This window comes from Epinephelus fuscoguttatus, linkage group LG2 (assembly GCF_011397635.1).
Source record: "Epinephelus fuscoguttatus linkage group LG2, E.fuscoguttatus.final_Chr_v1".
Lineage (NCBI taxonomy): Eukaryota > Metazoa > Chordata > Actinopteri > Perciformes > Serranidae > Epinephelus > Epinephelus fuscoguttatus.
In genome coordinates this window covers 12,384,684-12,409,580 of record NC_064753.1, presented here as the reverse complement: position 1 = coordinate 12,409,580, position 24,897 = coordinate 12,384,684, and the positions used below count along the sequence as shown (strand labels likewise).

Genomic DNA, 24,897 nt, shown 5'->3' with positions numbered 1-24,897 from the left:
ACATATATCATTATGTGTAATACGGAAAGTAATATTGATATTTATTTAAAGATTTTTTGTGTTTGACACCAATTTTTTGGTGATGACTGTATTTATAATAGTAATAATAATGATATTGTGACTTTCCCACCCCTAAAAAAATAAAGATATTAATGGTCTGCTCTGAGTTTACAGCAGCTTCAATGTCACGCTTGCCGTGGTTAAAGTAGTTGATGTATGATAGCGAAATAGTTTTAAAAGCGTATTAAACATGTATAAATTAAATTGTATATTTGTTAGTTCTGTGGGTAACGCATGCCGACAGCTCGCCGCCTCCCTAACTACAAATGGTAGCTCTCTGTAAGTGTTTTTACTAGCATCCCTGTTAGCTAACGGCTAGTTCTGACATGTATGCTAAGTGTTATGTAGCATGCCTTCAGTTGTACATAATGTTCAGCTGACGCTTGTGATGCTCGTAGCATTTATGAAGATGTTGCTAATTAAGTCCTGTGTGCACAGGTGTGGAAACATTGGGTTGCAGCGCACATTGTGTACCAGTGTCGTCAGACTTCAGGAGACCGCAGCATCCACCACAGAATCTGAGAAAACCTCCACAGGCTTCAGGTCAGAGAACAACACACATGCACCTGTACACACTGTCTGTCTACTGACTGAATGATCCTGGACTAGTTTTAGTATTTACCTTTAAACCTATGTATTTGTTCACTGAGTAGAAGCACAACTCACTGCAGTATAATAATGTTGGTGAGATATTTACCTCGATCTAATCCTTCAGCCACTTTCCTCCACTGCCTGGCGAGGACAGTTCACTGAGATGGAGTGGAAAGAAGTTTGAGGAGTTACCAATCGCTCACATTAAAGCCACATATAATAAGTAAGTAAAAACTGCAAGAGCGACAACAAAACAGTGATTCACTAGATCAATTTGATCTTCAAATTGTAAAGTTAGGAAAGGTCACTGGATCCCAAATAGGACAAGTGGCAAAAATATGACAATAAAGACACAAGTGCAGCTACTAACATCATTTTACTGACCGCTTCATTACAGTATTTGCTGAAGCAGAGCCATCCTTCAATTTTTTAGTCCCATCTGTTTTCCTCCAAACTCCATATTTTTGTGGTTTTCAAATTGGCATTTAATTTTGCCACCTTCAAATTTCTGCAAATCACAAGTTTAGCTTTGCAAGTGCCTCCTTATGGACTGAATGAATAACAAAATACTCTGCATACCTAGATGCTAATAAAGATTTAGTCAAAGACTCTTACATAGGGAAGATGTTCTAAAACTTAAGATAAGACCTATATTGGTGTTGAGCTTGTAAAAGGGAGCGGATTGTAGCTTTATCTGTTACTTCAAGTAGATAAGGACATTATTAGTCATATAGAAAATGTATTTTGAAATTTAATAGTTCTTATCAAAATTACCCAGGTAAAAATTGGCTGTTGGTCTTGTAAAGTCTACTGGGTGTTGATTTGAGTAGATCTGTCAAACAGGACTCCTGAACCAGAAGAAGCTGGTTTAAGTGAAGCAGACCCCTACAGAGTTGATGAATATTTTTTTAGCTATGTTATGTGATGCAGTCAAATCAGTAATGTGGGTAATGATTAAAAAAGAAAAAAGGTAACTTAGATAGGGCTACACATTGGAGCTATGATATGTTTTTCGCAAGCAATATTGTTAGCGTAATACTCAACAACTTTATTGCATGTTGCATATTTTCCTCATATTGTACATATTTTTGACTTCAAAAACATCAGCTATGAGTCACTGACACAGTCAACTGTCCTGTCCTATACTAGCACACATATCCAGCTGACAGAGAGCACAGGACAGTCGTTGGTCAGGACGTCCTGTGGAACAGAAGGCTTCAAGAATGTCAAGAAGTCGACGCCCATTGCTGCTCAGAGTGCAGGCATCTCTGCAGCTACGGTATGCTCTCACATGTTACTCTGATGATTGTAACTCACTGTGAGTGATCAGGTTTTAGTATGTTGGTCAGGAGCATGTGACTGTTGAGGGTTTGTTTTGTTTCATATTTGTTCCATTCTGCTTTTTCTAACTGTGTAACATAATGTAGTTTATGAATATGAAATGTTTGATGCAAATAAGCTGCCCTCTCTGAGGACTGTCGGAGTGCAGCAGTTAGTGTTGAGTGCTCATTTGGACTTTATATTTGCCCTGATTACTGTTACAGTTACAGTTTTTTATCAGGTGGGCAGATATGTGAGATTATTCTAACCTCTGATCTGCTGTTTTTGGATGTTGTAGAGCTAAAAATTGAAACCTGGTAACTACATCTTGTGGGAGTTTTATTTAATTTTGTTAGTGATTGAAAGCCAGGATGGACAATTACTAGTATCTCCAAAAAAAGAGAAAAGAAATCAGGCTGGTCAACCTCAATGTTCTTTTTCTATTGTACAGACAGTAAAGTAAAGCTGCTACCATTGATTATTTTTATTATCTTTTGACCTGCTAATTTTCTCAAATAACCAATCGATCGTTCAGCCTGAAAAGTGTCAGACAATATGGATAAAATAGCAATCAAAGAGCCCAAGGTGTTATGTGTAAGAGTCTAAAAGTGAAATATATTCTATTCACATCACATTAGACAGTAAAGAAAAGCAGCAAGTTCACAATTGCGAAGCTGTAACCAGGGCTCTTTTGACATTGATCAACCAATTGGAGTGGATGCCTGTTCTAAACGTACAGTATAGGTGGCTGGTAAACCATGAAAAAAAGCCACGTTTTAGAATCGGTCTGTTACCATCACCAACAGATAAAAGTTTTTGTATATGCATTCATGTTTTTTGGCATATATAAAGGGGAAGTCTTAATAGTAAACATGATGCAGTGAAGTTAATTTTCCCGCTCCATGCTGGAAGGGGAAAATTAAACTTCTCTAGTTGCTCTTGAATAGTGGAGTCAGATGGACGGCTGCAGATGAAGATGTCAATCTTCTGCGTCTCCTCTGAACAGAAAGCCAAAGCGAAGGGAGTGACATTCGTCCGTGTTGTGGTCAAAGGTCTTGGTCCTGGACGTCTGGTGAGTAGAAGAAGAAAAGATTGCTTCAATTGTGCATTATCACATTATGATCCCGTTCCACTGTGGGGCTGCAACTAATTATTGTTTTCATTGCTGATTCATCTGTTGATCTCTTCTCGATTGAACGATTTGTTTTTTGATCTATGCAATGTCAGAAAATCTCTCATAGCCCAAGGTGACGTCCTCAAATGTCTTGTTTTGTGTAAAGAAACCAGAAAATATTCACAATTAAGACACTAGAATCAAAGAACACCAATTAATCAATTATAAAATTAGTTGGCTATTGATTTAATTGTTTACAACTAATCAATTGATCATTGCAGCTATATTATACTGTGTTTGTAGGTGCCGAATGAAGTTTTGAATTATTGCAAATGTTATCACTCAACATTTAGTAATCTTAAATGTTGTTGTTAAAAATTGATTATTTAATTGTTTAATCTATAAAATATCAGAAAATAGTGAAAAATGCACACTGCTATTTCCCAGTGTCCGAGGTGTCTATTTTGTTTTGTCCAAACAACAGTTTTTAATTATAACTGATATAAAACAGATTAAAGTAGCAAATTCTCACGGCTGAAAAGCTGGAACCAGCAAATCTTTATCATTTATGCTGAACGAACAACTTAAATAATTATTCAGTTGTCAGAATTATTTTCCATACATTTCTGGTTCTTTACAAAGCACTCAAACTCATTGATCAACTCAGCTTAAGATGTCCATATGTGTTAATAACTACCTGTATGCACTTTTTTTTCAAGGTTATTTAATAGCAATAAGTGGCCTCATAATTTAAAGATTCACACTGAATCACATTAAAGTTTATAAAGCATAAAGAGGCACTTTAGGATCATAGGATAATTGGATGAAAGTGAAGCTACAGACTTGCTCTGTGTTGATCTTATAGCAGGAGCACAACTCGTATAAACCTGTCACTGTATGAAGACAGTCGACCTCTAATTAATTTGAGTCTAGCTTTGGGAATGAATGAATGTATTTCTCTCTGTTGTGCAGTCTGCCATCAAAGGCCTGACGATGGGAGGCCTGGGGGTGGTATCGATCACCGACAACACCCCCGTGCCGCACAATGGATGCCGCCCACGCAAAGCAAGAAGGACCTGATCTCTCCAACCCAGAATGCACTGCAAGGAGAGGAAGCAGTGTTGTGTTGTAAAATGCTAATAAAGTGTGTTGTTGTATAACTTCCCCGGCTCTACGCTGACCTTACATAATTCATTAGTGGAAGTAATTGCAGATGGTGTTATTAACGAGCAGAGCACAGGTGTCTGAGTCCTCTGCTGAGACTGCTGACACGTGAGTAAACCTTCAGCCGCTCTGACGTTGATTAGGATACTGATGTGTGCAGAAACAGACTGATGGCCCTGTGTGGGGAGAGAAACAGCACAAGGTTTCACTGCATCAATGCTGTACTGGTCGCCATGGAGACCGAACCTATGAAGCGGGCTGGGTTAAAGCAGTACTACACCACTAAGCTCACAGGACCACACAACATGTATCTGAAGTCAACACATAAAGCAAATTAAATTCTCTTAATATTTTATTTAAAGTACATTAGACAGCCAAACATCTTTAACATGGTATAAATACATGTTTGTAAAGCTCTGACGGAACATACATACAGGTCAGTCCAGTACAAGAGGTGTTAATATGGAGACATTAACTGAGGAACAAACATGCACCAAACCATTCACCATGGATGTGGAGTGTTACTGTGTAGTCATTACTACAGACTTTTCTTTACATGCTTTTCCAGACCTTCACCAACATTGCATTTTTACCATTCACTATTTTTTTCCTGACAGAAACAGTTAACGCTCAAATAAAATATATCTATTTCCCCTTAAACCTGTAGTAACATTTATCAATCTAGATTGACAAATATCTGTACAGGTAAGAGGGCAAAAACATATTTTTGATGTTGGGATGAACTGTCCCTTTAAACTCTTTGGATGGTTTACATTACACTTGATGTGGAGCGGGAGTGCTTGCTGCACCAAGTACTAGTGTTTCTAGGGTTGGGTTGTTTTTTTTTTTACATTTGAAATACAAAAAAACTCAAATTCCAGATTCCCATAGAAAGCCTGTAAGCATATAAACAAACAAAAAAAAGACAACAACAGCAGGCTGCTTTTGTTTAGTGCAAATGGTCGGGGCCATTTCCCTTCAATCATACACTCAAAAATGTAGTCCGACAGGTGAGAAACAGAAAAATGGCGACAACTGATATGACCTAATAGGTCATGTGATCAGTGTCAACAGCAGTTTGTTTTTGCAGCGATGTGTTTCAGACACCTTCACACCAAAGCCAGAGGCATCCTCACAGCTACTGGACACGAAGCTTTCAGTGAGGATACAGGGACTTGAGGGATGCCATTAATCATAAGCCCCTTCAGTTAAACTGTTATTATTAATGGGACCTTATGTATACGACACTGATATAAGATAACAGAAATGATAAGTGTAAAATGTGTACGATTCTTCAATAGATGAGGACGCAAAGGTTTACCACATGAAGTCATAGCAGAGTACCACTGTTGTTGGTACTACAGGACCAGGAGGGTCAGGTCACAGCACCACAGTAACTGTACTCTGACACAAAGACTCACAATGATTCACCGCACTCTCACATGTAATATGCTTCATTTAATATTTACAAACATAACACACACAATGAGAAATTAGCCCTTTGAAAGCAACATCTGACTCACTGTTGCAGCTGGTTTCTTCTTTCTGGATCCATCCTGACTTCATACGTCACACCAGAATCTAATGAGTATATCATACACTAACTCAACTTGTGTATTCATCCCTATGTAAGTGCGGCATTTGTAGTGGAAAAGCCTGAGATGTTAGCAAAATAATAAAAAAAAAAATAAACTAGTAGGATTGAAACAAATCTGAAGGTTTGGTGGGGCGTTTCATATTCTTGTTTTGTCAACACAATGTCTGATCTTCGGCAACATCCAAACTTAAAGAGGAAGCCATTTTCTCCCCTTACAAAGGTCAAAGATCTTCTATTCCAAGTAAGCCAATAGTTAAAAGACCAATGTGTACATTTCCATTTATATAAATTCAGGTATAGACAGAGAGTTGGAGATACACCGTCGATAAGCCTTTTGTGACTCAACTGACAGTTTACTTATCTGTCTACTCAAATACTGGGAGTTATTACAGTGGACTCCTGTTTACAGTTTCCCTCACATTTTCGCATGTGCAGCCTTCGTCAAGCACACTCAATAACTCCAAACATTTCTAAATGCTGGAAGTAACAAGTAAAACAATCTGCATCCAAATCTGAATATGACAGGATTATGTAGGAGCATCAGAAGCACCTGTACTGCGCAACAGGGCGGTTTCGCTCAAGCGTTCAGCTGGTCAGGCTAGCTTTCACTTTCCCAGCAGGGGAACACAGTTTGGTGCCTTTTGACAACGAGAAACACAAAGTCCTCACACACTGATCAAACACTCAAGTGTCTGTTTGCCCAATATGATGTGACTGGCTGGATGAATTCAACTTTAAACTGCCACTCTGATCTCAACATTGTTATTCACAACAACAGTGCTGGAGGGAAGCACGACCAGCGCCACGCTGATCTGTAGCCCTCCCTGACTTTTAACCTCTGATGGGGGCAAGAGGTTAAAGGATCAAATGACTGAAAAGGTGAATACGAATGCACATATCAGAAAACATCAAGCTGTGGCTGACAGATGACATTTACATGGACAGAACAGTCGTGAACAGTATTTGAAGTGACGCAAAATCAGGGGGACGTCTGCAAGAATGAAACAACCAACCAAAGCACAGATGCTTTATACGGCTGATATGACTTAAAGCTGATTGGCTAGATAAAATGTGCAGTACTGAAAATAGAGATTTTATACACACTAGCTATACAAAAATACATTGCATTATTTCACAAAGCAATGATGTCCTTCCTTTTCACAAACATCGGAACTCTGAACCAGGCAAAAAAAAAAAAATCAACAATGTAAGATGTCTGGAATAACCCCCCCACACTGAACATCAGCCACACATTCAACTACACAGAAATGAAAACTTGAGAATCAAAAAAGCAACGCTGCCTCAAAACGACCACAAACATAAATAACAGGCCGGATTATATTATTATACTGTAAATACATTACCACAAGCTCAACACACAGCAGAATAACAGCGGAACAGCTTGATGATAATGACAAAATCAAGTGGGAAAAGATCATTTGAGGATGTTATAGAGCCTGGGAGACTTTTCAACACAACTAGAGGAGGAAAACAATGGTTTACTAATGATTACATCAGGCTTCATCACTCTTTCCCCTGACTGAGAAGGATACCTTTAGTAGTGAACAATATAAAGTATCTGAATTAGGCCACATCACTCTCGCTTTACAGCAGCAACATTACAATTTGTAAAATGACGATAATGTCAAGTACTGCATCGACTGTGTAGGCATTTGCACATCAGCATTGAATGACATTTTTTTCAGACTCTTCCAGACTGTGCAGTGTTGACCAGTTACAATGACTGGAGCGCTGCTGGAGGAGATTGTCGGTCTAAATCCCTTCTGGGTGGGTTAAAGTGAACGAAGTGAAAGAGTCCTCCAACACATATTGTTGATGTTGCCTTGACAAAGGCACTTAACCGCAGACTGTCCCCTGTAAACTGTGGACCTTGTTTGAGTGTGAAGCATGACTGAAAACAACTACAGGATCTGACGACACAGGCGTACTGTTGTTTTGCTGTATTTGATACAGCTCGAGCATTTGGTGCTTTTTAAATATTGCACTTTGAAAGAGGGAGATGCAGCGTGGGAGTTCAATATTAGAGAGACATGGAGTGATTGTGCATACAGCCCTCTGATTAGGAGCTAGAGAAGGGACGACAGGTTGGCACTTCCAGGTAAGTGCGGGAGTGGATTTGGTGAACTGAAGGAGTGTCACAGAAGCCTCTACCGAAGCAAAAGCGAGGCCTTCTATTACTTCGCATCACTTCCCCTGGAGGTTGCTCAACTCCAAGTCTTCCTTGCGGCGTTTTTGTTGGGTGAAGAGGGAGCTAAAGGGGTAGAGTTTAGCTTTGGCTGGGTACCGCTGGCCAGCAATGTCTACCTCGTAGTCGCCACGGTTGATGAAGTCTGGGGTGATGGGAGTGGGAAGCCCCTCTGGGCCTGGCGGTGGAGATACGAAGCCGAGGCAGACATGGCGCTCCAGAGTGTAGCTGTAGGCGCTGCTGGTGGTCGTCCCAGCTAACTCACCGTTACGGTAGATGGGCTCGCCCCACCACGGCCACAGGTCCAGCTCAGTGTCGTGGTCCTCTAGAACCAGCATGACGAATCGCCGAGACGCACCCTCCTGACGCTGCTGCATCAAGGCTTCACGACCAAGGAAATCAGTGTCCTGATGGAGGCACAGAGAGAAGAAAGGAGAAAATAGAAGAAATAGGTGAGGCAAAGAGGAATGTGGGAAATTAAGAAAAGTAGGAGTCAAACAGAGGAAAAGGGCAAAGTAGAGGAGAGAGGAAAGTAAAAGATGAGAAGAAGAGATAAAGGAGGGAGCGCTGTTAGGTGTTATGGACATGGTCTGTAAACAATTAATCTAAAAACACTTCACAGTTCAGCTGGGAGCAACACGAAACAACTTTTCATTTCATAAACTTCTTCGATAAACTTCACATTTGAGACTTTGCCTCTGCTGCTGACTGCTCATCTGAAAGCAATCTGTGAAACCAATTTTACACTGTGAGGTCCATTTGTTAATACTGTGCTGACATTATTGCAGTTTGCAGCAGACAGCACACCTGATGTTCCACCATTTTCAAAATGACAAACTTTATCACTGCTGGTGTAAAGTACCACCTGTTGTGCCTGCAGGTGCAGCTTGGTGACAATTTTACTTCTACATCCCAGCAAAGACTATAACACAAATGTTTCAGGGTTTAGCAATGCAGATGGCATAGTACTATGCAATTATTTCCTCATCTTCAACCACTTTAAAGTAAAAAAAAGAAAAAAAAAGAAAAACTGAAGCATAAAATCTAAGTAAGAGCTTCAATTATAAATCAGGTTGGCAAATAGTGTAATAATGTAACAGACAGGATTATAAAAGTAGCATATTATTTAAATCCCTCTTAACTAAAATTACCTTGGTAACAGCAAGGACTTGCTCTTGACTAAAACACCATAATGCCAAAAAAACAAGGCTTTTTGTAACTAAGCCAGACAGCAGCACTCATTCAGAATAAACACCGGCTGATTACCACACAGTTTGTTACACATACACAGATGAACTGGCAACTGACCGTGTCAAACTTAACCCTGAACTCTCGTCCACATTCCAGCGGGGTGGTGAAGGTGTCGAGGTCCTGACCCCAGAAGGCAAAGAATTTCTCTATGCGTAGGCTGCGCAGTGCGTAGTACCCTGCATTACGAACCCCGTACTTCTGACCCACTGACATCACCTCATTGTACACATGCAGAGCATACTGTGGAGAGCAGAAGGAAATACTGTTAGACCTGATGCACTGAACAGTATGTAGCACTTACTAGAACTTTACCACCGTACCAACCATCCTGTGGAATGGTGAATAGAAACATATTTTTTGTGTGTTAGCAGATGTGAGCAGGGCGCACCTCTATAGGTATGTAGAGCATAAAACCTGGTTCACCAGTGTGAGTCATACTCATCACTCTGATCCCGTTGGCATAGCCGACACTCATCTCCTGTAAACACACAGAACACACAAATGGTCAATTACTGTTCTTGTCAATGTGTGACAAATAATCAGATAGAAACAGTTACTTAAGCTTCTGTTAGCAACACTAACACAACCACAGGTGCAACATAAAGTACTGCAGCTGCAACAACTTCAGCTACTTCAACAATTACCACCCTTCCTACGGCTATCACCAATAGGCTATTGTTATTATTACTCTGGTAATGTTACTGAAACTACCCTGTGTTTCTTACCTTACAGAACATGGAGGGGAAGTGATCAGGTGTCATAGAAACATATGACAGCTCAGCCAGAACATCCATTGCCCGAGGTCCAATCAGATTTAAAGCTGTGGGTAAAGAACCAGAGTTATGACTCTGTTCAGGTACATTCCTACTGCAGGTTTCCTGACTCAGTTCTCAATTAATTAATCTGTTCAACGCATAACTGCATGTGTGTTCACTAGCAATGAGAGCTGGGTATTGTTTAAAAAAAAAATAATAATAATAATAATACAGCATGCCAGTGATTGACCGTAAGCAAAACCAAGACCTACAAGTTCTTTCTGACTGGAGTTTCAACACTACTTGGTGCTGGGTTATTTCGGTCAATATCCGAAAGGTATCAAGTACGGATACCCTGCCCTACTAGCTATCCTGCTTGAAAATGGCAAAAGAGTTGCTGAGGAGTAGAGTCTAAAATATACAGACAGGACAGTGTTTCATGAGTGTTTTTTTTTTTTTTTCAAAATCTGAGCTGGCTGTTTTTTTACTTTGGAGGAAATGAATATCATATCATCATATTTACATGAAAAGATTTTTATCAGTAGTGCAGGGACATACTGTACAAGGCCATGGGCACATTCTGGGACAGAGATCCTCAGTTGGCGATTTTATTTTGCATAGTAAAAATGGAATGTGGGCCTAGTGTTTCTCATATTTCAGACAGCTATAGTAATTAAATTATCAATATACAAATGAAACTCTGGACATGTAATTAACTACCTTCTTGGTCCCTCTAGTGATTTTGCAAATGCCAAACCCTAAATCAGGCCACTGAAATAACTGGGTTAAGAGAAGAGTACTGTTGTATTGCTTTCACGCTTTACTATTGTGTGGGCACTAGATGGCGCCATCACTTCAGGACTTAATGTGTGTTTAATGTGTGTTTAATGTTTGTTTTTAATCCACTAAACTTTACAGCACCTGACAGCTGTATATTTTCAAACAGGAATAAAATCCCTGTCTTTGTATTTTATTTTGATCTCAGTCTGTTTTTATAAAAGTGCTTGTGACACCCCAAATGTGGCTTTGACTTGTTACTGAAAACAAAACAAACAGTTTTTTCTCCACATCGCCCTGGTTTCTATTTGCTTTCTGCTAGTTTTCGGCACCTATGCTCTGTCTGCTTGCCTGCCTGGTTCTGAATCCATTGCCTTGTCCTGGTTTCCCTGCTGCTCATCCCTCATCAGTTCCTCTGCCTCATACGCCTGCTCGTCTGGTTCTGAACCATCTGCCTCTTCAATCACATCCCTTGCCTGCCCCTTTCAGGTACCGTCACCCCCCCCTACAGTTTGAACTGTGTTGGTCCGTGGGCTCATGGCCCCATTTCTGGGTTCAGACTGGTTCAACACTCGAGCCTAAAACCCAGAGACTGTGAGTGGGCTTCCACCCTGATGAACAAACTGTTAACTGAGTTAGTTCCCTCGCTATCGGATCATTATTTGATTACTTTTGATTTCTTTTTACTCGATTACACGCCACTCAGCAACAGTTACTATACTAGATGTTTATCAGATAGTGCTGTCGCAAAATTTAAGGAAATGATTACTCCGTCATTAAATTCAATACCATGTCCTTCAGTAACAGAGGTTTCCTGTACCGACTTTAACCTCTCCCGAATTGATCATCTTGTCAATAGCGCCGTATGCTCGCTGCGAACAACACTCGACTCTGTAGCTCCTCTTAAAAAGAAGTTAACAAAGCAAAGAATGTTTGCTCCTTGGTATAACTCTCAAACCCGTAAGTTAAAACAAATATCGCGAAAATTTGAAAGGAATCGGCGATTACCCAAACTGGAAGAATCTCGTTTAATCTGGGCAGACAGTCTCAAAATGTATAAGAGGGGCCTCCGCAATGCCAGAGCAAACTATTACTCAGCACTAATAGAAGAAAATAAGAACAACCCCAGGTTTCTTTTCAGCACTGTAGCCAGGCTGACTGAGAGTCAGAGCTCTATTGAGCCTTGTATTCCCTTAGCCCTTAGCAGTAATGATTTTATGAGCTTTTTTAATGACAAAATTCTAACTATTAGAGGCAAAATTCATGACCTCTTGTCCTCAGATAGTACCTATCTAACCTCAAAAACAGCTGTAAGACCTAATATATATTGAGATTGCTTCTCCCAAATTTCTCTTCAAGAATTGACTGCAGTGATTTCTTCATCTAAATCATCAACGTGTCTCTTAGACCCCATCCCAACTAGGCTACTTAAGGAGGTCTTACCTTTAGTTAACACTCATATATTAGATATGATCAATATATCCTTATTAACAGGCTATGTACCACAGTCTTTTAAGGTAGCTGTAATTAAACCTCTCCTAAAAAAGCCCACCCTGGACCCAGAGGTGTTAGCCAACTATAGACCAATATCTAATCTTCCCTTTCTTTCAAAGATCCTTGAGAACGTAGTCGCAGATTAGCTGTTTGATTTTCTCCATGATAATAATTTATTTGAGGAATTTCAGTCAGGATTTAGAGTGCATCATAGCACTGAGACAGCTCTAGTTAAAATTACAAATGACCTCCTGATTGCTTCAGACAAAGGACTCGTCTCTGTACTTGTTTTATTAGATCTTAGTGCGGCATTTGACACAACTGACCATCAAATTCTGCTACAGAGACTGGATCACTTAATTGGCCTAAAAGGTTCTGCACTAAGCTGGTTTAAATCTTATTTATCTGATCGTTTTCAGTTTGTTCACGTTCATAATGAATCATCCTTACGTACTAAAGTTTGTTTTGGAGTTCCGCAAGGTTCTGTGCTTGGACCAATCCTATTTAGTCTGTATATGCTTCCTTTAGGTAACATCATTAGAAATCACTCTGTAAATTTCCATTGTTATGCGGATGATACTCAGTTGTATTTAACTATGAAGCCAGAAGAAAGTAATCAATTAACTAAACTTCATAATTGCCTTAAAGACATAAAAACCTGGATGAGCACCAATTTCCTGATGTTAAATTCAGACAAAACTGAAGTTATTGTTCTTGGCCCCAAACAACTCAGAGACTCTTTATCTGATGACATAGTTTCTCTAGATGGCATTGTTCTGGCCTCTAGCACTACCGTAAGAAACCTCGGAGTGATATTTGATCAAGATTTGTCTTTTAATTCTCATTTAAAACAAACCTCACGGACTGCATTTTTTCATCTGCGTAATATTGCGAAAATTAGGCCTATCCTGACCCGAAAAGATGAAAAAAAATTGAAAAATTGGTCCATGCTTTTGTTACCTCAAGGCTAGATTACTGTAACTCTCTATTATCAGATAGCTCTAATAAGTCCTTAAAAACTCTCCAGCTAATTCAGAATGCAGCAGCACGTGTACTAACAGGAACTAAGAAACGAGATCATGTTTCTCCTGTTTTAGCTTCTCTGCACTGGCTCCCTGTAAAATCCAGAATTGAATTTAAAATCCTACTGTTAACTTATAAAGCTCTAAATGGTCAAGCTCTGTCATATCTTAGAGAGTTCATAGTGCCATATTATCCCACCAGAACACTGCGCTCGGAGAATGCAGGGTTACTCGTGGTCCCTAAAGTCTCCAAAAGTAGATCAGGAGCCAGAGCCTTCAGCTATCAGGCTCCTCTCCTGTGGAATCATCTTCCTGTTGCGGTGCAGGAGGCAGACACCGTCTCCACATTTAAGACTAGACTTAAGACTTTCCTCTTTGATAAAGCTTATAGATAGGGCTGGTTCAGGCTTGCCTTGTACCAGCCCCTAGTTAGGCTGACTTAGGCCTAGTCTGCCGGAAGAACACCCTTCAAATACCACTTCTAACTACACGGCTCAAATATTCTGTTTCGCTGAAAATCCCAAACTAAAGACAGTCCTGTTTAACTGGGGCTTTAATTGGCTAAATAATAGACTGTAAAAATAATGGTGGTGGGCACTGTGACGTCACGCATGAGTTTGTGGCCTCAAATGTTGATGCCTGGAGTTCGGTATTTTGGCTGTTGCCACCTCAAGTTTTTGGAGCCAGGAGTGACCATATTTGGATGACAGGGTGGAGCTGTGGAGGAACAATTGGTGGATCTTACTGAGAATCCAAGGACATTTGGGTTTTGGCAGACAGCCTGTCACTCAAAATGGCCACCTCCCGTTTTTTTGTACCAGGCTGTAAACATGTTTATTTCTGCCATAAAATTGGCCATTTTAAGATGGGGTCACTTCTGGAGCCAACCTCAAGTGGTTATTTGAGGAACCCCAGCTTTTTGGCATGTCCACACTGTCCTCAGTAGTGAACTCAGCTGTGGCTCTGTATCATGGTAAACTCTAAACACGCCCACTTTTTAGTGGTCCAATTAAATGCAAAGGATTTGATTTAAATTCCTCAGTTTCACTGGGAAATATGACGCTAAAGAAACTACACATAGTTTTCCTTCTCAAAAACATTATAGATCAAAAACCTTACAGCTAGCCTAAATATTTTTTGTTGCAACTTAAAGGGCCTCAATTGTCCTAATAAAAGAGTGGCTTGCTTAGATTTACTAGCAAGAAATAAAATTGATTTAGCTATGTTCCAGGAGACACGTTTGCGCAGAGATGATGTTAGCAGATTGGAAAACAACCTACTAATCATCCAATGATGGAATCATTTAAGAAATTATTACTAACTAAAGGACATGTTTCTGCAATCTATAACACTTTGTTGGAACATATACAGACCCTGTTAGCGATAACTAAAGTATGGAATAAAGACTGCTCTGAATCATCTGTAGACTGGGCTAGAGTTTGGAGGAATGTTTCCTATTCCTCACAAAATCTAAATAACACATTAACAAATCAGAATTTCGTCATACTGGGGTAAAATAATGTGAATATGGAAACTGCTTTGTCACTTCTTCTTTTTTTTGTGCCACTTATGGGCTGATAGTAACTATAGACACAAAATCATGTTTAAATTTTATGGTGAAGCATTTCTAACTGTAAATAAATCCTGTTTCAATCATAAAAAAGAAAAGCAATAAATTAAACTGACTGATAAGATTTAAAAAAAAAAAAAAAGAAATCTGAATTTCATCTATCGTACCTATTTAACACCAAAGCGACATTTTATGATTAATTTAACCACTTCTCCAAACTGTAATTTATGTGATTTGAATCAAATGGGAACCTTTTTACATATCATGTGGGAGTGTCCACTTGGTTTAGAGATCAACTGCTCTCCAAAATGTATGCTCTTGAATGATGATTCCAGGCAGAACTTTAACCATATGCAAAGATTGTTGTGGCTGTCATTATGTACTGTTGCTAAAAAGATGTTGGCGGTTAGGTGGCAACCACCAAACACTCTCTCTATGCATCAGTGGACAAGAGGTGTTATCTATGGGAGCTCTCTGTTGCTAGAATGAATGGGGTAGGTCAGGTTGTGCTCAAGGCCAGGAAGGAGGCACTCAGCGTAGAACTAAGATATAACTCTTTATTCTTATTTGTTTGTTTTTTGTTTTTTTTCAGGGTTAAGGAGCTATAAAATATGCAGGTGTTTTGTATTGTTGTTTTTTTTTCTTGTATCTGTTACTGGCCTATTTACTACTCATAATGCGAATAATTATTATGAATTTAACAGAAATGGGTTGGAGTTTTTGTTTTGCTACTTTTGTTTCGTTTATCTATTTCTCTGTTAATGTTCTGTTGTTAATGTGAGAAGATATGTATATTTATCGTATACAACTGACAGACATTATATGTTGATGTACACCTGCTTTCCCTGTGGAAAATAAAAATTTAGAGAATAAGAAACTATACATTCCGTGTCACGGAGACTCTAATGTTGCTGAATACCATGTGGGGTCTACTTTGCAGAGAACTATAAGGCTGTTGCAGCACAACTTTTGGGCATCTGCCAGCAAATGTTGGCATGCTTAAACAATGGTGCTGTGTGCTTACCAGTGTACTTCCAGGTGACATCCTCTAAGTGGAGGTGTGGGTCATTAGGCATGTGTTTCTTTATCCAGGACCAACAGTGGACCTGCTGGTCTGTCGGAGAGATGATGAAGAAGCTGAAGACGGGACAAAAATGTGAGTTATATTATAAGGCCTACAGTCAAGTGCATGTCCACAGTATTACTGTCTTTGTGTTATGAACCTGTTCTTGCTGAGGCGGACCACGCTGCAGTCGTTCTCATAGCCTCCCCTCTCATTCAGCATACCGGTGTGGACGATGTGTCCAACAGGAACATCCAGGTCATTGGCACACAGATGTTGCAGCAGGTCCAGGGCCTGGTCCCCTGTTGACTGGGACATCAAGACAGACCACAAGGTTCAAATTAAATTACGTCATCTGAGTGGATGCAGCACTCAACTACAACCACAACTGAAGCGCATTCATTTAAAAAGACAGTTTTTCATTAGTGGCTCCCAGCTGACCAAAAATTGCATCATCTGCTGCTAAAAAGTCTGAACCCACAAAAAGGAAAGTGCAACAGCAGTTTTCTGGCCGATGTGACCATGACTTACAGTAAGTTCAAACTTGGTGAAGGAGGACATGTCGATGACACAGACAGCCTCTTTGCAGCATTTCACTTCTGCTCCAACAATGTCAAACCAGTCTGGCTTGTAGAAGGTCTTACTCTGGTCCAGAGACAGCAGATCTATACACATACACAGCCAGGCATGCTTTAGACAATTTAGGCAATTGTATACCATGAAGGATGGAGAATATACAATCAATCCACACCAGGTGATTACACTCATTAAGCTGTGTTAAATTATAGGATAAATCTCTCAGTGTCTCACTGAGAAATACTAAATAAAAATTAAACAGCCCTTTACACAGATGCAAAAGTTTTTAGTGCTTTAGAGTCGCAATGTCCAACTACAGGAAAATATAGCACAACTTATCGGTGAAATGACCTGCTGCAGTCTTTAACGAAAAGCCTGCATACTTTCAGCTAATCACAAGAGCTGCATTATAAACCATAGCTAGTTTAAGGAATCCGTTTTTATAAAAGTGATTCTCAGTCATGTGACATCAGCATCCTCAGGTCTACAAGAAGTCACTGACAAATACTACACTAAAAAGCCTGTTCCTGGCGAGTACTCTGTACCTTTTCCTGGGGGAACAAAGTATTTGGGCCTTTCGAAACCATGTTTCTCCATCCAGCGAGCTCCCTGGGTGTCCAGACGATCATACAAAGGGCTGGTCCGCAGTTGACGCCCAGTCTGAAAGTCCCACCGAGGAACCTTTAGTTCATACAGCAGGGCTGGACACAAACACACGCAGACACATCAGAAGCACAAACCTAATCATACCAAGACAAAACAATTTCAGCAATTTCACCGACCACTTATGCGCATGCATCCCTCCCATTGCCACGCCCCCTTTTAGAAAGTTGACATAAACAGAAACACACACCTTCACAAACTCACACACGCACGCACATACACATACACACAAGTTTTAGGTTCCTAGGGTGAAAACTGTTGCCACCAAAGGGTGGGGAGCTTTTTGTTGACTGACCAGCCCACCCTGGGTTCAAACCAGGAACCCTCTTGCCGTGAGGCAACAATGCTAACCAGTGCACCACCGTGCTGCCAAGTTGTAACTTATCAGGTGTTAACTGTGCTGGAGGTGCTGCTCATCTTGAGAGAACAGTTCAATCAATAACCAATACGTAACCTTTGCCATTGTATGTTGTTGTTAACCAGCCTGTCACAACAGAAATATAGGCCATGGTTGCTTGTATGTCTCTTTAACTAAAAGACAGGTTTAAATGATTTCTAGTATCATACTTAGGTTGAAAGGCTTTTTAGTTGCTGTGACCATTTCCCTTTTCAATGCTGGCCATAAAGAGAGTGTCCACAAATCCACAATCCTCTTTTCGTGCTAAATGCATTCCAAAGTTCAACATAAAGAAATATGAGGCTTCTACAGTGTGAGCTGGCTAAATTTGGCAGGTTGAGAAGTTGAGAACAAAATTCCTCAGGCAGTGTGTCCTCGCTGAACTGCTGTGAAAAGAAAACAATGAGAGGATTTTGTACTGAAGAGACTGTAACTTTGGAAGATACACACTTGTTTTGTCTGACCAAAACATATTATCTCCAGCTGAATTCACAGTGCCTTGGAATCTTTCTTGGAATGCCAGTATTGTTTTAAGAAATATCTAAACTGTAACAAGAGTTCACTACTCACGCATGACCTCCATTACTCTGTGTCGCAAGAACGTTCGGCTGCTCTGCAGGTTGCCAAAGCGTTTGATGTCTAGCGGCCAGACATTGGCTGTGGGGTAGCCATAGGTCATCCATTCTGCCAGGTACCTGGATGCCAAAGCACAAAACATGCCATTTGTGCTTCACTGCAATGCAGTCAAAACATATCCAGACCACAGAGCTGATTTTACTAATTCAATGCTAATCTCTGTCCTGATAGACACTGTAAGCTATCCTCGAGCAAAGCAAATACACAAATACCCATGCTTACTTGCCAGCTCCCCCAGCAAAGGACAGGCCAGAGGAGTTCATCCCTGCCAGCACGTAGTAGCCCGAGACACCTGGCGTCTCTCCCATCAGGCAGCGCATATCAGGGGTGAAGGACTCTGGACAGTTGACCAGCTGATGGATCTCAGCTGATTCAAGATTCGGCATTCTCCTCAGCAAGGCACTGAGCATTGGCTCTGGAGGTAGAAGACAATAAGGTATGCAAACAATTTCTATTAAAATTATGTCTAAAAAACAGTGCTATGTCCACATCAAAATATAGCATTTTCAAATCAGTCATGCTTTAAAATTATGTGATAAAGACAAAGGTTGACCTGAAGCTATGCCAGCTGTATTATCAGTATTAGTATTTCTTAACATTTAAAGGCATATTTCCAATAAACCCACTTGCTTCCTGCTCCATCTCCTCCTGCCCTCTGTATTGTTTCACCCATTACTGAAAAACAGAAGTGAACAACCACTCTAGTTGGCTACTATGACTATTACAAAGACTCAAAAAGCTAAAGAACCAGCTATGCAGCAGTAACTGCACCTTTTCACATGTTGTGCTATAAACAGTCCAGCAGGTTTCTCAACATGAAAGCTGAAACAGTGGGTCCAATTTGGTGGAGTGTAAATATGCATTGCTTGCAAAAACCAAAAGATGTGCTGGACTTGTATGTAGTCACTTATTGACAACAATATGTTACACATGCATTAACATCTGTATGTGTAACTTTCCTGTTTTTAATTACAGACTTGCGACCCAACATGATTAAAGAGCAAACTCTAGAGACTTTACTGTTCATACCTTCAAGTATTACAATAACATTTCGTAGCAGAAGGTGCACTGGTGTTCAATTCCATATATTTCATTCACATATATTCATGAGAGACACTGTTTTTTCAAGTAGTACTTTTAAAATTCAATATGCAAATGTTAGGTAATGTGCAAAATAACAATGATTTCAACTACAGAACGCCTGGTGACAGCTTAGCTTGACTCTGCCCTGCTCCACTTCAAGGCTGGCTGGTGATATACTGCTGTCTTTACGACAACCAGTCAGGCTGCATTAGGAATCTCAGATTACCAGCATAAGGTCAAGGCCAAAAGACAGGTGTGTGTGTGTGTGTGTGTGTGTGTGTGTGTGTGTGTGTGTGTGTGTTTATATGTGTGAGGTGTACCTTGAACTGACATTGCTTACTGTTTAAATAACAGTATGAAATAAACAATTCAAAAGTCTGTATAAAAGATACTTAAACTGAAACAGGTATTTTTACCTTAATCACTGAAGGACACTTTAAACAAAAATGCATAATAACACACTGAACACTTTGACTTGAAACTTGCCAAAAAATAAATCCGAAATTTGATGGAAAGAAATCTGGGGTGATCAGTACAGGAATTATATTGGACTAAACAGGGCCAAAAACAAAAAACAAATAATGCCCCAGACTGCCAGTGCATGCATATTTTTTGAACAATCTTCCTCGAAACCTATCTTCCTCCCTCCCATCCCTCCCTCCATTACCGAAGTGGTCCCAGTCCTCCTGCATGTTCTGGATCTCCAGCTGGTTGCGTCCCTCAGTGAAGATGGGTTTGGGGTTCTTCTCAAAGCCCCCTGATAGAATGCCTCCCTGCCATGGTCGTGCATATATCCTGCCGTCCATATCAATCACCACTGGACACAAGACACAGGCTCAGTGACATCATCTCCAACAGGCTAAATTATTTCACACTAAGAAAGACATTCAATTCAAAAAAATAATCAATGAGCACATCCTCTATCCTCTCTCTCCTGAACACACACAGTCACTCAACCTGGAGAGTCACGAGAATCAAAGGAAATTACGTTTTACAGTGTATTTCAAGACATTTCCCTGCTCTACTCTATAAATGCATTTCACATTATTAGCACTGACATATGCTCCACTGTAATGATGGTGAGGTACTAGCTAAAAATATTTGGTGCAAATCATAACAGCATACAGTCACAGAGCAGATTTTCACCTTATATCACTGGGTGTTAACTGGGAACTTCATCTTTGAAGAGAAAAATGGAGTACAGGCAGGGGGATGCTTGTTGCAGTAATACACTGTGCAATGAGTTACTAGATCCATCAATTTGCGAAATAACAAATCAAAATGTGGTGGTTCCTCTCTATAACAGAAATCATATTTAGCTGGCAAACTGTTATCCACTAGCAACTGTGCCTGCTGGAAAAAAAAAAACAGGTAAATTTCCATGTGTTCAATATGTGAGACCTGGTGTGCTGGGTGGAAGTGGCTCCTGGAGAGGTTTGGTGAGGAGGTAGAAGTGTTCACAGCCGTGAAGAGGAACCGACACCTTCGTCTCACTAGCCTGGCCCAGCTCATAAGCCCACTAGAGCAGAGACAGATAGAACAAATATGTCTATTTGCTGCTCTGAACACAGGTATATTGTGCCCCAGGTTTAAAACACTACAGTCTGTCCTGTAAATCTATTGGTTTAGTCATACTGTATTTATCAATTAGCATAATGTGGTTGAGAATCAGACCAGGATCTATGCCAAACTAGGGCAGAAATGAAAAATAAATCCCTAAATGCTTACAGAGGTTTGATCAAAATTGGGACTGGGATTTCTTGGTACTCCCCCATTTGTATCCCACAATCCCACACTGAAGTTTACCTGTCCAGCACAGTTGACGAAATATTCACACTCAATGGAGCCACGATCAGTCTCAACTGCCATCACTTGACCCTTCTCTACCAGAACCTGCTGGACAGTGGTTCGATCCAGGATCTGAACCCCTGGATAGGATGAGAAAGATAAGGAGATGCAGGAGGAGGGAAAAAGAAGAAGAGGAAGGAGGGTGGAAAGAGGAGATGCCAGGAAAATCAAAGGGAGAGACAGTAAAAAGGTTAGAATCAGAGGTAGAAAATAAATACTGCTTGTGTCACATTTTGTTTTAATTATCCCTTAGTGCTCCATCACAGGCAAGTTGTCAGCTTGAGTCTCTTACCATGCCCAGCAGCAGCCACGGCCAGGGCATGGTTAACATCAGGTGGAGACACCACAGCATCTGCAGGAAGGTGGAGTGCCCCCACCAGATCATGGATGTTAACAAGAGGGTGGAGTTTAGCCACCTCTTTTGGCTTAATGATGTTACAGCTGATCCCCATTACCCTGAGAATAAAGTGAAAAAGATAAAGATCAAAGCCTAATGCTAACACAGATTTTATATTTAAGAGATGTGGCCGTTGTAACATTAGCATATTCAATATCGCAGGGGGAAAAAACATCGCTTTTTGATGTGAAAGCAGCGCTCAGCTCAAGTAGAGGCTGTTGATACTGGTGCTGGAGTGTAGGTATGATTTTGTACCAGCGTTAAAACTGTACAGTCAAAGAATAAAAGTAATCTTGCAGCATTGTGCCTCCACCAGGCAAAATAGTTATGTCCTTGGGGGCCAAGTCAGAGTCAAGACCTCAATTAAATCAAGAATTGAAAGACTTCAGCAGTTTTGTCAAGAAATATAAGAAAAGTTTCTGTGTCCCCATGTGCAAAGCTGCCTCATCCACAATGATTCAAAGCAGATGCTGCCAAAGGTACCTCTACTAAATACTGACTTGAGTTTTTAGGGTCTTACTTTAGTCGGGATGCCAGGCGCTTCAGAGAGAGGAAGCGATCCTGATTTTGGGCCAGACACAAAGACCCTGTCTTCACATACCCTGAAACACACAAATAAACACACCAAACCACATATTATGCAACTCAGCAGGTCTCAAACTGCTCAAGGCTCTTGTTCACTCAAATACTCTGATTCTACTTCTAAAAAAGTTAGGCCAAAATAACAGTAAAACTCATAAACTGTAGGGGTGTATTATTTTAGCTTTGCAAGTGTTATGGAGAGGCACATCAACTGACTCCAATAGGAAATGGCTGGTGGTGCATGCCACATGCAAATGTTTCAGCTGCGTTTTTGTAAAAATGAGTGCACTGAAATGAAATGCAATCTTCTAAAAATGCATTATTTGTTTGCTTCACTGTCTGAGAAAAGCAAGATGCACTACACACCTCAATATCACCTAGAGAGACAAAAGTATAGATAATAAGTAGTTAAACAAGATAAAGAACAGATGGTCATACATAATTGGAATATGTTTATGGTAATTTATTAGCAGGATAATAATACTTATAATAGAGTATACCTTTTTTTTCATGATTAGCATAAGGATACGCTAAATATGAGTAAAAGCTAAACATGTCGAAGTGGCTGACCTGTTTTGACCCCAGTCTCCTCCTCCAGCTGCTGGTAAAGACCATTAGAGTAGTTTGCCATTTTACACTCAATGGAAATAGGCTTTGCCACACTGACAATGCCAGCACACAGTCTGGTCGTTCCTGCCCCAAGTCTGCCAACAGGATAAAAGGACAGGCAATACAGCATTAGCAGAACAATATCCAACAACATCTGGCAGTATGGAATATTTTGTCCACACAAGCTTGTTTATTTTAATTTCGTGTGCTTTATTTTGTGACTGTATTTTTTATGTGCATTGTTATCTTTTGTATGTATCCTACTTTTGGACGTATAGTTTCTTTTTGAGGGCTTAAAGAATAGAGTATGGATGATTTACAATACATTTAAAAGGAGACATCCACCTATATGGCGATTGTTTGATCTATTTATCCCTTAAAATAAATGATAAACATAGGAATGTAAGACATTGAAAGATACTGTAATAATAGTCTGGACATGCAACTGACCCACCACTAAAACTAACGAATGAAATTACAGACACTTATCTCACCTGCCCTGTTCCAGCAGCACTATATCAGTCCAGCCCAATTTGGCCAGGTGGAAGGCTACTGATGTTCCCACAATACCTCCTCCACAGATCACCACACGGGCCTGACTGGGCAGTGGGAGCGGCTGAGAGTCTCCACTGACAGCCATACAGTGCGGGGAGGTCCAGAGTCCTCTGCCGGCCAATCTGTACCCCGTCTGAGGAGGCAGCAGCCTGGGGAGCAGCACAGGGGACAGAGCCCTGGAGCTCCGCACACAGCTGCACATAGCTGTGCCGTCTGCAATCACAAAGACACACATAAACGCACAGCCTCACATAGCGCTTAATGTCTTCAAGGATTCAAGGTTATCATAAGGCAGGTTACACTGTCAATACTGCAATCGTCACAATGCAATCTCTAAAAGGTTTTATTAAGACCTAAGTTAATGCTGTTTTTTATTTGGTTGTAGCTTTTTGGAGACTGCGTTAAGTTGTTGTTGTTGTTGTTGTTGTTTAATGTTAGATCAACTAACGCAGGTTGACATTAAATACAGTACTCGACACTTTGCAACGAAGGCAGGGCCTCAGAAGCCAGCAAGGTTAACTTACCACACAAAAGTCCTTCCACTGTCACTATTTTATTACAGTCTAATGTTAGCTCTAATCATGTAACGTTAAGTTATCCATTTGGCAGCATATTTAGCTTTAGCTTTCAGTACGTCAGTACCTCTATACATCATCCTGAACTTTATCTTACAGGTAAAGAGCCTCTGCTGACTTGTACATGTGTAGAGTTTTAAAAAATCTTCCTGTCACTGTGTGTTTTTTGAGCTCCCATGGTTAAAGTTAGTGTAAGTGGCACTGGTAGCTAGCGTACATAGCTCAGGCTACCGAAAAGCTAGCTAACAGTTAATGTTGATATTAAGCTTACAAGCTAGCTAAACGTCAACCGTCTTCAGAGAGTTTCCCACTGGCACTACCTTCATTGTTTAAAACGTCATAAATCTCACCGAATCAGTCAAGTCCAGACGTTGTGGTATGGTAAAGTTAGAGAGGACTACCAGTAACTGACTGACATGACAGTAAGTCTTGTTTGGGTGCAGCAGTCAGTACCGCCGTGCTCTGCGTTATGCTAACGTCAATCACTAGTAGCACTTCCGGTCTAAACATTCAAAATAAAATCTTGCCCGTCAGCGTCTAACCGTCTTTAAACAACTATAAAAAGTGGTGTGATTTTTTTTAGTTTTTTTGTTTGTTTGTTTGGCTAGATTTACAGTAATATATGTGAACTGTGTCATATTTATTTTTCTTGTTAAAAATAAATCTAAATATTAAACGTTAAATCAAATATTGAATCTAAATATTAAATCTAAATGTCAAACATTGAATCTAAATCTTAAAAAAAAAGGTAAAACCATAGGGTAAAACTAAATATTTGGCTAATATGCAAATTCACTCTTCCGGTAGGCAGAAGTACCAAAGTAAAAGCTTGATGAAGCACTTAGATTTATATTTAACAGTGGCATTATATTAGATATATATTTATATTTATATTTATATATATATATACATATACATACATACATATGTATATATATATATATATATATATATATATATAGTCCTTTAGTATATAGTATCCCAATCAAAGT

General features: G+C 40.1%; 2 protein-coding genes across 3 annotated transcripts; one reads left to right on the top strand and one right to left on the bottom strand.

The window, feature by feature from the left end:
- Positions 1-145: 145 nt before the first annotated feature.
- Positions 146-5,098, top strand: mrps11 (mitochondrial ribosomal protein S11). Its single transcript, XM_049597336.1, has 6 exons — positions 146-339; positions 499-603; positions 776-874; positions 1,801-1,930; positions 2,978-3,043; positions 4,058-5,098. The coding sequence occupies exons 1-6, from the start codon at positions 251-253 to the stop codon at positions 4,163-4,165; spliced, it is 597 nt and encodes a 198-aa protein (XP_049453293.1). The 5' UTR covers positions 146-250; the 3' UTR covers positions 4,166-5,098.
- A 1,761-nt stretch (positions 5,099-6,859) lies between these two features.
- Positions 6,860-24,382, bottom strand: pdpr (pyruvate dehydrogenase phosphatase regulatory subunit). Of its 2 annotated transcripts, XM_049597316.1 has the most exons (18): positions 24,256-24,382; positions 23,270-23,543; positions 22,737-22,870; positions 22,105-22,186; positions 21,480-21,643; positions 21,146-21,267; positions 20,741-20,858; positions 20,007-20,156; positions 18,479-18,671; positions 18,191-18,315; positions 17,106-17,261; positions 16,516-16,649; positions 16,145-16,293; positions 15,946-16,058; positions 10,029-10,123; positions 9,692-9,781; positions 9,361-9,543; positions 6,860-8,459 (listed from the first exon to the last, which is right to left on the bottom strand). In XM_049597316.1, the coding sequence occupies exons 2-18, from the start codon at positions 23,530-23,532 to the stop codon at positions 8,052-8,054; spliced, it is 2,679 nt and encodes an 892-aa protein (XP_049453273.1). In that variant the 5' UTR covers positions 23,533-23,543; positions 24,256-24,382; the 3' UTR covers positions 6,860-8,051. The 2 variants fall into 2 exon arrangements, with proteins under 2 accessions (XP_049453273.1, XP_049453281.1); XM_049597324.1 differs by lacking the exons at positions 22,737-22,870; positions 23,270-23,543; positions 24,256-24,382 and having other exon boundaries at positions 21,480-21,539; positions 22,105-22,182.
- Between the last annotated feature and the right edge of the window lie 515 nt (positions 24,383-24,897).